The sequence below is a fragment of the Trachymyrmex cornetzi genome, unplaced genomic scaffold, assembly GCF_001594075.2.
Source record: "Trachymyrmex cornetzi isolate Tcor2-1 unplaced genomic scaffold, Tcor1.1 scaffold1187, whole genome shotgun sequence".
Taxonomy (NCBI): domain Eukaryota; kingdom Metazoa; phylum Arthropoda; class Insecta; order Hymenoptera; family Formicidae; genus Trachymyrmex; species Trachymyrmex cornetzi.
Window position 1 is genome coordinate 53,424 of NW_017295748.1, and position 16,019 is coordinate 69,442.

At 35.0% G+C, this 16,019-nt stretch overlaps 1 protein-coding gene across 1 annotated transcript in view; it reads right to left on the minus strand.

Moving 5' to 3' along the window:
* The window catches only part of LOC108766438 (uncharacterized), a 53,122-nt gene that overhangs the window by 19,664 nt on the left and 17,439 nt on the right, over nt 1-16,019 (minus strand). Inside the window, 4 exon segments of the mRNA XM_018515736.1 lie at nt 1-309; nt 1,421-2,533; nt 3,190-4,811; nt 13,284-13,384. The exon segment at nt 1-309 is cut by the window's left edge and continues 7 nt beyond it. Coding sequence (XP_018371238.1) covers nt 1-309; nt 1,421-2,533; nt 3,190-4,811; nt 13,284-13,347 — 3,108 coding nt within the window. The 5' untranslated portion in view covers nt 13,348-13,384.

A 16,019-nucleotide genomic window follows, 5' to 3' on the forward strand; every position in this document is an offset into this window, starting at 1 on the left:
GCGGCTACCGAACGGCCGCCACTTGCACTTTTTCTTGCCACTACCGGTGAGGCCGAGCAACCAAGCTTGATCGCCTCCGCACTCCAGCATGTGGCGATGCAATTCACCCATGTTCGGGCAACTCTTAGCGCATTTGGTGCATACCATCTCCTCGAGAGAGGCGTTACGTGCAGCATCGGTAGGCGCATCTCGTCCCGGTAGATACAGGTGCTTGTAGTGCTCGCGTTGATCGCCGGCCAGGTCGAAGTGCGAGCACAGGACACGTGGATGCGTGGAAGCTTTGTGATCCTCCATCTCCTTGAGTGTTACCTGCACAAAAATATCGACAGTTCAGGTCGCATCTCTGCTTGATGTTTCGTTTCTCAATCGACATCGAATACGTAATATTTTAATTCTTGTAAACTCAATTAACGCGCTAACAACACAGAAGATGTAGGTATTATACGGATTCCTCCGGTATTTCCCTCGATAATACAGCACATACATAAGCTACTTTTATGTTACTGCTAAGATGACAATAAGAAGGAATTTTATTCTGATTCAGCATTACAGATATTTCATTAGATATAAATTATTCGCTTTGTTCACGTAAAAGAATAGACCATCGTAGAGACAAAATTGCGTGAGTGAATCTGTGATTTAGAAGACTCACTGCGAACGCTTACCATCCGGTCCGTATGTGTATCGCACGAATGTCAAAGATCAAGTACGTTGCTTGATAAATTATCTAGACCGCGTACTAATGAAAATGCACCATTTGCAACACAACAGTAATATTTAAAATTGTATATAAAAACTTGCTGGATATCTTTTATAATTCACAGTTTTTTTCATCTATATATTGCAGTCGTTATATATTTGAAAATTGTGATATTTTCTTGTTTAAAATCCTAAAGTTCTACATTAAATTCAATTAATAAATTTGAAATATCAAAATTAAACGTCCTGTTTATTCGCTTAAGATATTGAAATAGAAATCTTATATTTATTAAATCAACTCTATAAAAGAACTATAAACTTTTCATAATAAAGATTTTAAGCCGGTAGTTAAGTATTTATAGTCGGTTTGTATATCTAAGATTATCTTAGATAATGTCTTAAGAGATGACATAAATCAATCATAGAGCCATATTAGCATCTCTGCACCTTTGATAATATTGTAACGGATAAGCACTAGTCAAGTACAATCTAATGCTGATATTTTTATTATTGCAAGAAGTAAAACACTGACAATGAGAGGATAAGAAATGGATGAGAAACAATTATATCTTTCAAAAAAATCAATGCTAAGATTTAAATTATTGCAATTATCAACAATTTAATTGATTAATTTTATTAATGATATCCCTTATTAAATTTTTGTTTTTAACAGAATATGATATTATAAAAAAAATGTATATAATGTAGAAGCTATACTTACATGTCTGGAACCGCAAGCGCCACAGATGTAAATCCGCATTCGTGACCATTCGCCGCTCAGTTCAGCATAAACGATCTCCTGAGCATTGGTGACTTCATTGTCGCTTTCTTCGCGCCTTCTCAGTCTCATAAAATCTGTGAATTCAACATTGAATTCCGTAATAATCGTCGACGTCGAAGTCGCGGATGACTCGGATATCAATTCCTCCTTAATCTCGCTTAGAAGTGGTTCGCCAACATCGCAGTGGACATCGAGAGTCGCGGCACCTGTATCGACCACACAACCGGTATCATCAGCGTTATTCTGATCTCTCACTGCCATTTCGATTTTAACAGGTTCGGTCTGATCCTGATCGCGAGTAGATACTTCAGTGATCTCGCAGGATAGCAACTGAGTCTGATGTAGTCTGCTACCAGCGAGACGCTCTTTAATAAGCTGCTGCTTCTTTCGAAGTGTCAGCTGCGTGGAGATGTCGAATTTGCTGAGGTCCTTGATCGAGCACGTCCACTGTTCCCTGCCGTCATACTTTCGCGGGAAATTATACTTCTCAAAAGAGACTCGACGCGGTCGTGAGCCGCTGCTCATTTTACCGGCTTTCCGGGCATATTCACTTGAGTTTTCGTACTCTTCGCTGGTCGAATAGTCTTTGCTGTAAACCGGAGTCGCCGCGGTCAGTGAAATATCGATGGGAAATTGAATCTGACTGATGTTATGCTCGTAGTATGTCTGTTGCGATTGTTGTTGCGGCGATTTTGATTCCGTCGTCGTCGCCGTCGAGTTTGAGGTAGCAATCGGTGGTGTGCACGTCGAGGATGACGCGCCGCTTATCGTCTGCAGCTTGCCATCCAGATGGTGCAGCAGGTTCTCACGAATGTTGCAACTCACATTGCTGTAAAATGAACTGTCAAACTCAGGACTGGCCGGATTATCGATGGGTTCTCGCTTCGTAATGAGTTTCGTTCGGCTACTGTCCAACCGTCGATTGTCATCTTGATCCTCCGATTCCTTTTCTTCGGATCTTCTCTCTCTAACTGACGACATGTTCACTTTCTCACGTAGATTTTGACTACAAAAATCTTTGCAGGGGGGCGACCCTTCTTTGATTTTCTCCGGCTGAAAGAACAAAGACGTGTTTGTCTAACAATAGCTTAATAGAATCTTCAAGATAGAAACTTTTCGAATCAAATTAGAAGTAAAACGTATTCACGTGTCAATTTCTGAAAATATTCTTCTTACTATTTGAATTTCTTCGTCCTTCAAGGAATAAAATGCCACGAGTTATTACTCAGTTACCTTGGGATTTGTTATTGTTTTTGATTCTTGCTTCTATTATAGTGAAATAACATTTCTCCACTCAAAGTTTTGAAGTTATTAAATATTAAAGTTATTAAAGATTTAACGATATAGATTTACTAAAAAACTAAAATATATCGTGATTATAAATAGAATAACTATGTATAGAATCAGAAAAAAGTCAAAAGAATTTTTAAAAGAATTAATTGAGTGGATATTCGATAGTAGAATAATATGAGTATATATATATATATATATATATATATATATACACATACATACATATATATACAGAAATATAATATAATAATAAGTATCTGATAAACAAGTAAAGAATAAAAGATCAACAAATTTTCATAGATTTAATAATTTTTAACATCCAATAAAATATCGAACAAAACATTAAAGTTCTATATTCTATTCTAAGACACAAGAAACAGCATTCACATCGTTCATCGATTTTTCGCGACATTTACCTGAACCTGACCGATTCTCTCAGTATTTCCCCCGTGTGTCTCGCTTATGTGTCCCACCAAAGCTTCCCGGGTGAGATACCTCGTCAAACATTGGACGCACGCGTGATACTTATCTCCGTGACTAGCGACCATGTGTTGGAATAACGCCTCCAGGGTATCGGCAGATTTCTCAGAGCAGTACTGGCAATTCTGGGAGGGTTTTCGGAGATTCCTCTCTGATCTCCTGCCACCGCTGAGCTGATGTGCTTTCTCCATATGTCGCTGTCGCCGGGACATAGACAGGAACTTCCTGTCGCAGTAAAGACAGAGGACTCTGACTGGAGGAGTACTGGACGACGGTTTTGACTTCTGGGCCGACGGAGGACTCGAGGACAATCCTGAAGAGAGTCGTGAGGTTACCGATTCGCTTGTCTGACAGTTTTGAAGCACAGACGCGACTTTGTCTAAGGGTAGACTGCAATGCAGGCCCGTTACGGACAACTCCTGAACGTTGATACTTGAGTCTTTGGTCTTCTCCACCCTCGATTCGGTCGCGTCAGTCTTCTTCAATTTCTTAGACTCTTCGGTCTTTTGCTGGTTCTCGTGATCGTCGACAATGCGATAGACATCGCTTAATAGATCGTCTAGCAATTCACCGCAAATCGCTCGCACCGTAGTATCTTCTGAGACTGCATGTTCATCACACATTCGGTTTCCTCTGCCATCATCAACATTCGCTCTTTCCTCAACTTGATGCTCACTCAATCTGTTCATTATAATCGTGCTTAGTGTTCGACTCTCCTCCCTCGAAACGCCTCGATCATCTTCGAATGATTCTTTCTGCTCAACGTCTAGATCTTCTTCCTCTATCCTCGAAGGTGATTTCTTTGAATCTTGACTAATTTTGTCCTCCGAATCTTGTAAACTCTCTTCTGCCGTTTCTTTTGTACTCGAGTAGTCTGTAATCTCCGAGAATTCAGCGTCTTCGATATTTTTGACCATCGAAGAGTCCTCTAACCGCGGCACAACAGCTGCTTCGATATCACCCTCGCTTGAAGGCTCAGACTTGACTGCCATATCTGTCGGATCTTCTTCCTCCTCCTCTTCTTCTTCCTCTTCATCAGTACTTTTCCTCTGTCTTTCCAGCTCTTTCATCTTCTCTACATTCTTATCTTCCTCCTCGTTGTCCTTGATCACGCCATTCAGCACCGTCATCACGTATTTCTCCAGAGTTTCCAGGTTTCTTTCGACGCTATTCCGATCGTCCTCTTCCTTCCTTGGCGAGTCCGAGTTTCCGCTGGCTGCTCCATCTGGCACCTTTTTGCGCAGATTGTTGATTACGTTGCTCAGCCGCGATCGCTTGTCCTGGGCAGTCTGCGCCAATGATCTGTACGCATGACCGTAGCGTTCCTGCAGATGCTGTTGTTGCTGTTGATGTTGCTGACGATCGGCGTTGCTCCCTGCCGCATTGGCGGGATGGTTGACGCCCAGATCCTCCAGGCTCTGCGTCGACGCTACCATCCTATCGGACGACGTAGTCGAATCGGATGCCGAAGGGATGCCGGACAACTTCGCCGTGTGATAACCCTCAATCGTATCGTCGGTCGGTGTCTCGCTACCAGCTACGTCCGCCGAAGCCGCCTCTAAAAAAGATTTTCCTTATAATCGTCGCTGTTTACGTAATACTTCCTATCGAACTTTCAGTTATTGCAAAACATTTAGCATCTTGCATTTTCGATCATTGAAGAAAAGATGTTTTTTTTCCTGCACTCTTTGAACTGGTGCACACGGTGCAATAAGTTGAAATGATATAAATATAAATTTGTTTGATTAGAGAATCAGGGAATTTATTTAAGGAGAGTCTCACGCTACTTTCTACTCAATAGATAAGTTTAAATTTTTTAAATTGTGTAAAAAATGATTAAAATAATAATATAAAAACCTTATTAACCATTTCTTTATACAGGATGTTTCAAAATTCGCGCCCGCGAAATGCAAGACGTGATACTTTATGCTAAAACAAACAATTTTTTTCTTTAACAAAATTGCGTCCGATAAATAATTTTTGCGCTTATTTGTTAACCTGCTCTCCTGCAAAAACTACTTATCGGACGCAATTTTGCTAAAGGCAGAAGTTGTTTTTTTGTTGTGCTAAAACAAACAACTTTTCCCTGTAGTAAAATTACATTCGATAAATAATTTTTGCATTTACTCGTGTGTGTGTATAACTTCAACCTGTTCTCTATTATTAAATATTTTAAATTAATAAAATAAAACGCTTATTTATAATATATTATAATTTATATAGTATACTATAGTATATTATAATTTTTATAAAACGCTCATTTGATAGGCTTAATCAAAATGCTTGAGGTTATATATCATTGAGGTTATATACATGTCTTGCTCTCAAAATAGTGCATACGGCAAAATATGCAAATAATAGAGATTGAGATAATGTAACACCGCGCAATTATATGACACAAATTTAAAAGTTGCTATTGGTAGGTTTAATATAAATAATACACATAATTCCATATATACGCGTCGTCCATTTGACAGATATTCTTAATTTTCTTCATCAAAAAATATAAATTTCTTTCAAATTATGCACAGTTAATTTAGACAAAACTTTACTAAAATAGATTAAAGTGTTTACTATGTACTTATAACGTTTTTAAAATTTCTGCCTTATACGCAAATATTTCAAATTAAGAAAAAATGCCTACAAGATAAGGTTTTGCGTATACTTGTAAAATTACATTATACATTTAGAATTAAATATCTTTAAAACGATAATCAAGCTTCGTACCACATATGTTGTATTATAGACTTTTTATATTCAAATACGACTGAAATGCAAGAATCTCCTTTTAATATTCTCAGCTTCCTCGACAGATATCGCGTAATTTATTTTTGGATCGCGAAGATAATTGTTTAAAAACGGACAGCGTGCAGCGAGGCGATAAATCGTTGCCATTGAGAAACAAGCGAAGTACGACGGTTGTTTATTTATTTAGGACTGGCGAAGTTTCACGTAATTTCGTGCAAACCTCTGTTCACCGGTGCTGCTTAATATTAATCTTGGTTTAACTGATTCCCCGCTCTGGTCGCATCTCGATAAAATGGGTTAATTATAACTCTTAATTATTATTTTACTGTCTTTTTTATAATCGTATCAAAATATAAAAATAAAAATTTAGTTAACCTGAATTTATTTTATCAATGCAACTTTTTTAAAGAATGGAATGAAAAAAATATAAATAATGAAATAAACTATGATTAGCATTAAGTGTGTGACAACGATAAAGTAAAAAATTGTTGCAATACAATTGTAATGAAAAATGTCAGCGTACATTTTAACTGTTTGCACTTTGTAATTTTCACAAATGAATAAATATTAAATCCTCCGTTTTTAATTGTTTCATAATGTTGTTGGTATTGCGTAACATAATAGCCAGAAAATCTTCATTATTCTTCATAAAAGAATCAAAAAATATAATTTACAACTCATAAAAGAAGAATTTAGCTTAGTCGTATAAGTTGACAACTTGCAGGTTTAAAATGAATTTTACAAATCGCAGATTACATCTCGATTCTTCACACTGAATCGTATAATAGTCACTCATAGTTTCCATCATTTAAAAAGTGTATTTTATTTTTTGAAAAAAAAATTTTAAAAATACAGAAAAAAAAACGAAGAAACAGATACCATCCATCGCGAGAAAATCAGAAAGAGAGAAAGAGGGTAAAGGCTCTTCACGGTTGTGTCTCTGCCGACACTTTTTTATCCGGAAGTCGGGGAGAAGGGAGGCTGCGAGAATCGATAACCGTCCCTCTACCACGTCGAAAGGGGTTACGTTTGTACGAGTAGCGTGCTCTACGAAAGGGAGAGAGACAAATATACATGTATATCTCGCACACATATGCGCGTATATGTGTACGCGTGCAGACATACAACCGCAGCCCCTGACAACAGCCCCGAGGTGGTAAAAACCGGCCGGCTTAGCAATACCCGCGACAATCCCTTCGACCATCCGGTTCGTTTTGCGAAAAGCGTGACAACAACGGTAATTAATGGTTTGCCTATCGTGAACTATTAACGATACCGATATATACAGCTATCCCATCCGCCTCCCCCACCCCTTCCCATTTTACACGATATCGATTTATTTCTCGTCCATCTCTTCCGAGCTTTCCCCTTTGCGTTTTATATGGTTCCGTGCAACGCGTAGTATAGGTATATACCTATAGATCCGTTGGGACTTTATCATCGTTAGAATTGCGAAAGAACTGATCCCACCAAGAATGTACAATTCCAAGGAATTCTAAAAATCTTTGAGAGAGCCGTTACCCGTTACGACATAATGCCTCAAAATCGTCGTCAATAAATAGAACAAGTTACATTTTCATAATGAATAATGTTATCTACCGCTCCTATTATCAAGGGAAAGTAATACGATTATCCTAGAGCAATTTATCTCTCCATCGTATTTTAATCTCTAAAGTGAGTAATTCTTTTTCGCCATTGCTTTACGTATATACCTATGTAAGTAATTCGCGAGGCAATAACATAAGTTATTTATTTATATTTTTACTATATATAGTGATCCAAGATTATTATACCGTTATCTTTAATAATAAAAGAGCTAAACAATAACTAGGAACTTACTATGCAGGCGTCCCACTTTGTCAGTCAAATATTTCAAAACCTGTAAATTTGAAAAGAAAACAGTTCAGACAAAAGTTGTGTGTGCTTTTTTTTTACATCAATTGATTCATCTAATTATTCTATGAATAAAAGTATTAAGGTACGATTATAAAAGAAGTAATATATATATTATAGTTGACGAAATATTTTATATTTCATGTCAAAATGTGTCAAACTAAAATATAAAATATCTCATAAACAATTGATTTTTCGAGAACTCTACCTTAATTTACATGTAGAATAATTAGAGAAATCATATTACGTAAAAAAATTAAAGAATTTCATTTAAAAAAAATCGTAATAGACTCAAAAATTTATTTTTGTTCGAAACAATTAACCCTCCGTTGGTAAGGTTGGAATAAAAATGACCCCATGGTTCGTTTATTTTATATTGCACATGCATTGATTATTTTATGGTTATGTGGTCTCGGCTAACCTATTTTCAACTCGTTCACTAAATGTCTTAGCGGTCGACATCGTTTAGATAAGTGACATATCCCTCCAATTTTTGTTTATGTCAAAGCTTGCTTATGCCCACACTGCTTTTATGATATAAATTCAAATAAAATCTTACATTTCATAATGATATTTACTATTTGTTTACTATTTTAAGATCAAGGTAATAAGCTAAACAATTTTTTTATGACTATTGTGCAATGTTTTTTTAGTTATTTTAATTATATATAAAATATTTCGAGACTCTCTCTCTCTCTCTGAAGCAATTTATTTATGTAGTACTAGTCAAAACGTTTTTATTTAATTTTTAATTTAAAGTACGAATTTATAAAGTATAAATGCATAAAACTATATTTTTATCTATAAATAAACAGAGAAAGTTTTATGTTATTATTTACTTTTTTCATTTATTTGGTACATTAATTAGATGAAAAATGAGTACGAGGTTGAATCGACCCCACATTCTTTATTAGACATCCTAAAAATCCACCTTGCCAATGCCAACGGAGGGTCAATTTTACCATTATTTGCGCTTCCACTATAAGACAATACAACTTTTATCTTAAAATTTTCTTCTAAAACTTATAAGTTTTGAGACCTTTTACTGGCAAAGTTAAAGCAGAACATCCTGTATATAAATAAAAAAAGGAAATAATTTATCAATCTTTAAAATCAATCCTTTGCAATAAAATAACCATGTTAATAAAATTAAGTTAAAAGTTGAAGGAATAAAAATTAATTTAATAAAAGTTAAGTTAAAATTGAATTAACTCAAGTTTAAAAAAAAGTTAATTTTGAAAAAAATTATTTTTGAGATCAGAATGTCCTAATTTTTCTTAAAATGAGATTACTTTAAAAAACATTTACAATATAGATTATTAGGTAAATTCAATTTTTTCACATGTAAATTACTTGTATATAATAAGAGTCACACCATAAGGCGTTTTTGTCAAAATTTTGCGAGAGAGAAGGATATATATTGCATTATCTCTTTTTCTTAATACCTTTATCTAATTTTCTTTAACTTCTGAAACGACTGCTCGCGTATGTTTACGACTACATCGACTAGATATTTGTTATAAAAAATATACGTAAAAGTTTAGAAAATGGATGGATGTACGGCACTGTTTTACGACAATTCTTCATCCAAGGCTCATTTTATATATTTATGTTGCTGAAATACAAGATTTATATATGACACCTAAAATTAATGTGATTCAAATATAAGCGAGAATTGACAAAATCTAGCAAGCTAATAAAAACTGGCTACCGAATGATGTGACCCTTATTATAATCTCTAATCATAAAATCATTGAACTTTTCCTAAATTAATTCTCTAATGTTTAAGATTTCATAGAAAAAAACATTAGCATTAAGAGAGATAGAAAAATTTTTAATTTAAAAAAGTTAATAAATTAAAGTTTATATATGAAAGTAACTAAATTAAGTTAAAAATTAATGCATTTAAAATTAACTAATGTTAAATTAAAAATTATTAACTTTTAACTTTTTTTTAACTTTTAACAGTTACTACCCAACCCTGGAAATAACTAAACAAAATTAGCATAGAATAGATATTATATATTATACATGATAATAAATAAAAAAAATTATTTATCAATGTATTATTCATCACAATCATTACGTATCCAGTTAAAGTCAAATACTTTCTATTTCCCTTATTTGCATTTTTTCATCGGTATAAAAATTTCTCCATCTTCTCATAAAATACTTTCCGCGAAAAATTACATCAGACACAATTTCCAGAGAAATTTTCTTCATCCGGGAATAATTTTAGGAATAATTTCCAGAAATAATTTCAAGAAAATTTTCTACGGAATATTTTTTCTTCCGAGGAAATACCGTCCGCGAAAAAATTCTGTGAAAAATATTCGTTCTCTCAGGAGACATTTTCCTCATATCGAACACTCAGTGTAGTTCGAGATAGGAGAAGACATAGTATTTTAACGGCGATAAGTATCAATATGTTCCTGAAAGGAAAGCAGTGTGTAGCGGCCGTAATTTATAAGGCCCGTTTTGAAACATAAGTTCGCATCAAACAAGTAGGGCCTTACGAATCACGCCCTGAACACGTTCCACCGGATTCGACGTATCCTAATCGAGAGATCGCGGTCGGTGTGGCTATCGCTCGAGGCGCTCATCCCGGATTCGTCGACGCGACGCGACGCGACGCCGCGCCGCGACGCCGCATCGCGTTTGCGTCCGCACGAGGCGCGTGAGCCAGGCCAAGATAATTACCTGCGGCGCGGCGTCGACACCGCAGCCGCCAACGACTCGCAGCGATTACGATCTCAACCAGCGTGACTACTTTCAAAATCCCGAGTGTTTTGTATACACAACCGCTGCAGGTCCGTGGATGTGACGGACGTCGTGTTGCGCAACGCAACGAGCGCGGAGAGCGCGGTGCACAACCGCACTTCTCGCGATATAGTTGCGATGGATGTGACGCGACGATTCGCGACAGGAGGATATGCGCGTATTGCGCGCATGTTATACGTTCGTATGCGTACACGCACGCGACCGATCACGGTCGTCGCTGCCGTTTACTTATGCCACGCCGAAGGTGATTAGGTAAAAATGAAGGTAATGAGACTGAAATTAGCGGGTTTTAGCGTAGCTACATAGTTTTGATTAGGAAAACGAGTTCTGTAACTTGCAAAGGACAAAAGAAGTCGTGCTGTATATATACAGTTCCCAAGCAATCGAAGATAGCGTGACGCGGCAATACGCATTGCGATAAAAAATTGTTTGATGTTGTAAGTTCGCATGGCTGCAATTTATTTGTACTTTTTTTGTTTTTTAATCGAGTCTTTTTAAAGAAACGCCATGGATCCACATCATTTTGAGCGCAATTTTAATATAATTAAATTTATTTATATTATAATATACAAAGATGCAAATATAAACATCATAGCTGCTTCGCTGGAGCCTTGAAAACAATCGTTGCGCCGTCGCATGATCCAGCAGTCATATTTGCGTTTATAACTGTATGCACGGGGGTCGATATGATTGAATTGCGAATCTTATGGGAACTTTTTTTCAATTGATAATTAACATAAGGGTAAATGTGCAAGGTTTCACTCCATTCTGTTCTGTTAAGACTTCTTACCACGGATCTTCAGAATCATAATATCAGAAACAAAAAAACATATAATGAACATTCTTGCAAAATATATTGAAATAGAAATATTTTTCAATAACAAAATATTTGCATTTAAGGAGGTTCGACTATTACTTTTGAGTAAAAAATGTGACTGAAATAAATATTGTCATTACAGCGATTCTAAATCATATGCAATATTAGTGCAATGAATTGTGGATACTATTTATGTGCTATATTTTTAGTAAATGATAGTGTATAGAATATTAACAAATGTATGAGATTGTCAATGACTAGGGAGGTCGAGTGTATACTTGGCAACGTTGCACTTCGCGATGTGACGAGCAGTGACCGGTTATGGCGAATGATAAGGGAGAAATTCAGAATCGGTATAAAGGCTGATTTTGTATTATTTTCATATCTGTTTCTTTGCGTCGAGATGGATTTTAAGTTATATGAAGTTGGCTTCGTATTAACTGTGCACTGCGGCGTTGCCAAGTCTGTTACTACTAATGCGATCCGTGAGGTAAAGATAAACTTTGTGACAATAAAGCTTTAAATTCATACAGTAAAGTCCGATTTTTCTTTTTTGTACACAATTGTTGATATTTCATCTGTAAAATTCTAGTTTTTCAAAGTTCTAAGTTGGCCGAGTGTGTATTAAATCAGTAATTATCTACTTTGGAACGATCGCCTTCCATAAGGCGATATGCTTAAAATAGTCAATTTCAAAATAATATTACAAGAAAATTATACGGTCAATATTGCTCAAATTGTGGGATTATTTGTGTACAGTATTTATTTCATATCATATAAAAAAATTAAATCTCTAAATTGGTTTTTGACTAACAATCAAACCTCCTTAACAGGATAAGAAATAAACCAAAAATTATCCCTTTATTTCGGAACAGAAAAAAAATCACATTTATCTCATTCGATAACTGTTCGTTTTCTGGTGTTAGGCATAATTCTATTTCAATATATATAGTTATATATTGATTATCGTAACATAAAGAGTTTTTTTTTGGTATATTTTACAAATCTATTTTACTGATTACAAATTTTGTTTTATTAAAAAATATATTTTAATATATAATCCGCAAGAATTTTTTTTGTTTTTTTTTGCTTCTGATGTCGTAATCCAAGATGATTACAGTAGGCAAGAGCTTTAATTCAATTCGCAGCATTAAATATCCTTGATTGGATAAGCCTAAAAATGTTCAAGAACAAAATCCACTAAAACTGCATCGAAAACTCGCATCGGTGAAATACGAGACAGTAGAGATATGACACTGCGTGGCGCCGTATACGGAAGAATTCATCATTATCTGTTGTTGACTCGGCACGATCTTTAAACTAATGACGAACGAGTAACTCTCACGTCTGCTTTCTTGCGAAAGATTTTCTTAAAGTAGGTTCCTCACACGACTTAAATAATTATTAACGTGTCGTCATGAATTACACTTATCCCATTTCATACATTCCTATACATCAGCTGTCTTTTATCATCTTACTGCTCTAACGAAATCAAACATCATACAAAATGATAATTTTGTGCTGAAAGTAACAGAAGAATTTTTCAAATAAGAAAAATAAACCTATTTTTGATCAAAGCGAATCTCAGTACTTAAATATTTCAAAGTGAATCTATTTAAGTACGTATTAATTCTGCAAACCGCGTGGCTTTTTCGGTCCTGAAACGCAATCATGAACGGAACTAGAATAGTAATATCAATTGACAATTTAATAATTTTGATGCTAATAAGCATCTTAGAAGGACATTAATTTGATGCTAATTTAAACATCTTTAGAAGAATTTTTACTCACCTCTGCTGGGTGCCGGTGGGGCCCTTTTTGGGGTGTCGTCGGCAGAGGGTGTTCTTTCCCTCATGCTTGCCCGTTGATCGCCTTAACGTCATCATTTAGTTCTAAAACAAAAAATAGGACAAAATTCGTCAATCAACAATGTCGCAGAAAATGTTAGTTCTTCAGATATCATCATTATTGTTATAATGTCGAATAGATCTTCGAATACAATCAATCATGATCATGGAGTTAAAAAAAACAACCGAATCGACAAATAAATAATACTTAATTTTCAGAAGCGAGAAGAAAAAAAAAGAAAAACTGAACTCAAAGTATGTTTAGTCTCTAATTTCTCTATTTAATACTGTATTTTCCCTCGTCTGATTATCAAAGGCATCTGTTTATTTTCCTATTTTTTCGCTCGTTAATAAGCTACGTAAATAGAATACGAGACAAAAAGTGATATGAGTAACTCGATTAACCCCATGGCAATTATGAATCAAGCATGATTGGCAAAATTCGCATTTTAATCGCTTAAGAAATCGTGGCCTCGAGGCGTTAGCCTAATCACGCGGAAGTTTGATACTTGCACGAACGCGAGGCCGAGATTTGGCGAAGATCGAGAAGAAAGAAGGTGGAGAAAAGAGAGAAAGTGGGAAGAAAGAAGAAAGAAGAAAGAAGAAAGAAGAGGGCAGGGAGAAAGGTGTTTGCCTTCGCCGAAGACCGAGTTCATGTCGGCCTCGGGTAGCAACGCATCCCGCCTCATGGTCAGAAGAAAATCTTTTCAAGCAACAAATAGAATGAAATAGAATAGAATCTTTTTTACATGTTTCAGTGCAAATATTTTTCCTGTAGAGTACGATATTGTAAAAGAAGAAAGAAAAACCGAGTACCATCTTCTTATGTTTATTATCAAATGTTTTATCCAAAGAAACAAACTAAGTATTAAATTCTTAATTAAACATCTTATTATAATATCCACAGGCATTCATAAAGTAGGTAATAATTATTCCTATAAAGCCTTCTCTTTTTGCAACTTTTAAGAGTTAAAAGCCTCGTAGACACTTTTAAAGCGGCAACCTTGGACATCGCGTTACGTAATTTAAGAGGGAAATAGAAAAACATGACAATGCGTTACTTAAGGGTTGTGATAAAAGGAATTTTAATGATAGCAGGCATAATATATACAAAAAGGATACAATATTATTTCTCGTACTCACTCCAATAATTTACTGAGACAAAAATATTTTTGGTATTTATAACTGTAATTATATGTTGCTATAATTATGATTATTACCGCTATAAGTATATAGTAATAATAGCTATTTATATATGTGTATATATATGGTACACATATTTCTATATACAGGATGTTTGGAAAATAATGATAAATCTTTCACAGAGGGATAGAATGGACTAAACTGAGAAAAAAAGTCCTCTACCATTTTGCAATTTTCGCAATAGTTAACAAGATATTAATTGCTAAATATTGCCGAAAATTGGTCTTCAATCATTTTTTACTCAAATATTATCAACTTTACAGAAAAACTGCAAGAGACAAAAATTGTTTATTTTTTCTTCTTATAGAACTCTACGAATTTTTTATCAACTTTTTAGTACAGCATTTTTTCATTTTTAACTTGAGAAAATACAGTATTAAAAAATTCTGAAAAAATTCTAGAAAAAATTCTCAGACCTCTGTGAGGAGAAAATAAACAATTTTTGTCTCTTGTAGTTTTCCTGTAAAGTTAATAGTATTTGAGTAAAAAATTATTGAAAATCAATTTTCGGCAATTTTGAGCAATTAATATCTTGTTAACTATTGCGAAAATTGCAAAATGGTAGAGGACTTTTCTTCTCAGTTTACTCCATTCTGCTCCTATGCGAAAGATTTATCATTATTTTCCAAGCACCCTGTATATAAGTATATATATGTTGTATATATAAATAATTGGCAAATGCATAAATTACTATAAATTATAATTAAATTATAGTAATTGCAACCATTTCTATATTAACAATTATTATTATAATACTTATAACAATAATAATCATAATTATAGTAACATGTATTATAATTATAAATATGAAAAATTGTTCTCTCAGTGTTCGGATAAAATAAGGAAAATAGAAAGTAGAGGAAATGTAATATAAGGAAATCTACCGGAGAATCCATGTGTGTGAACTTAAGTAGGATTAAGTGATAATTTAAGTGAGAGATGAAGCAATGTCGAAGAAATGGAAAAACAGTAGAAGCGGAAATGGTGACAGAGGGGAAAAGAGAGGAGAGGAGATCGGCCACGAGGAGAGCGCTCCGCTGTCCTGGGTGGAACTTAAAATATCGAGCGTCACGTACATCGATGTTGGCGCCGAAAACTCGGGAAACACGACGTCGCGATGCGGCGCGACCCGCCACATCGGTTTGACTCTCGTCGTCGACGAGAACCTGGAAATAGAACTTGGACACCACTATGCGGGCACCGCCTTTATCGAGCCTCATAGGAATCAGTTGGAATTTTCAGATAAAAAAATTCCGATACGCCAGTATTGGTATACGGCCAGTCACTGGTATACACGGCATGAAATACCTAAACGATCTGAAAGCACCAGTGACGTCAATTTCGAGCATACACTGAAAGAAAAATGTTTGCTATTTGTGACGATAATTGCATAGTAAAATAATTATGGTTTGGGGCTTCATTTTTTATGGTTATTATTACTACTAATGTTAATAATAATAACTTATATATATATATA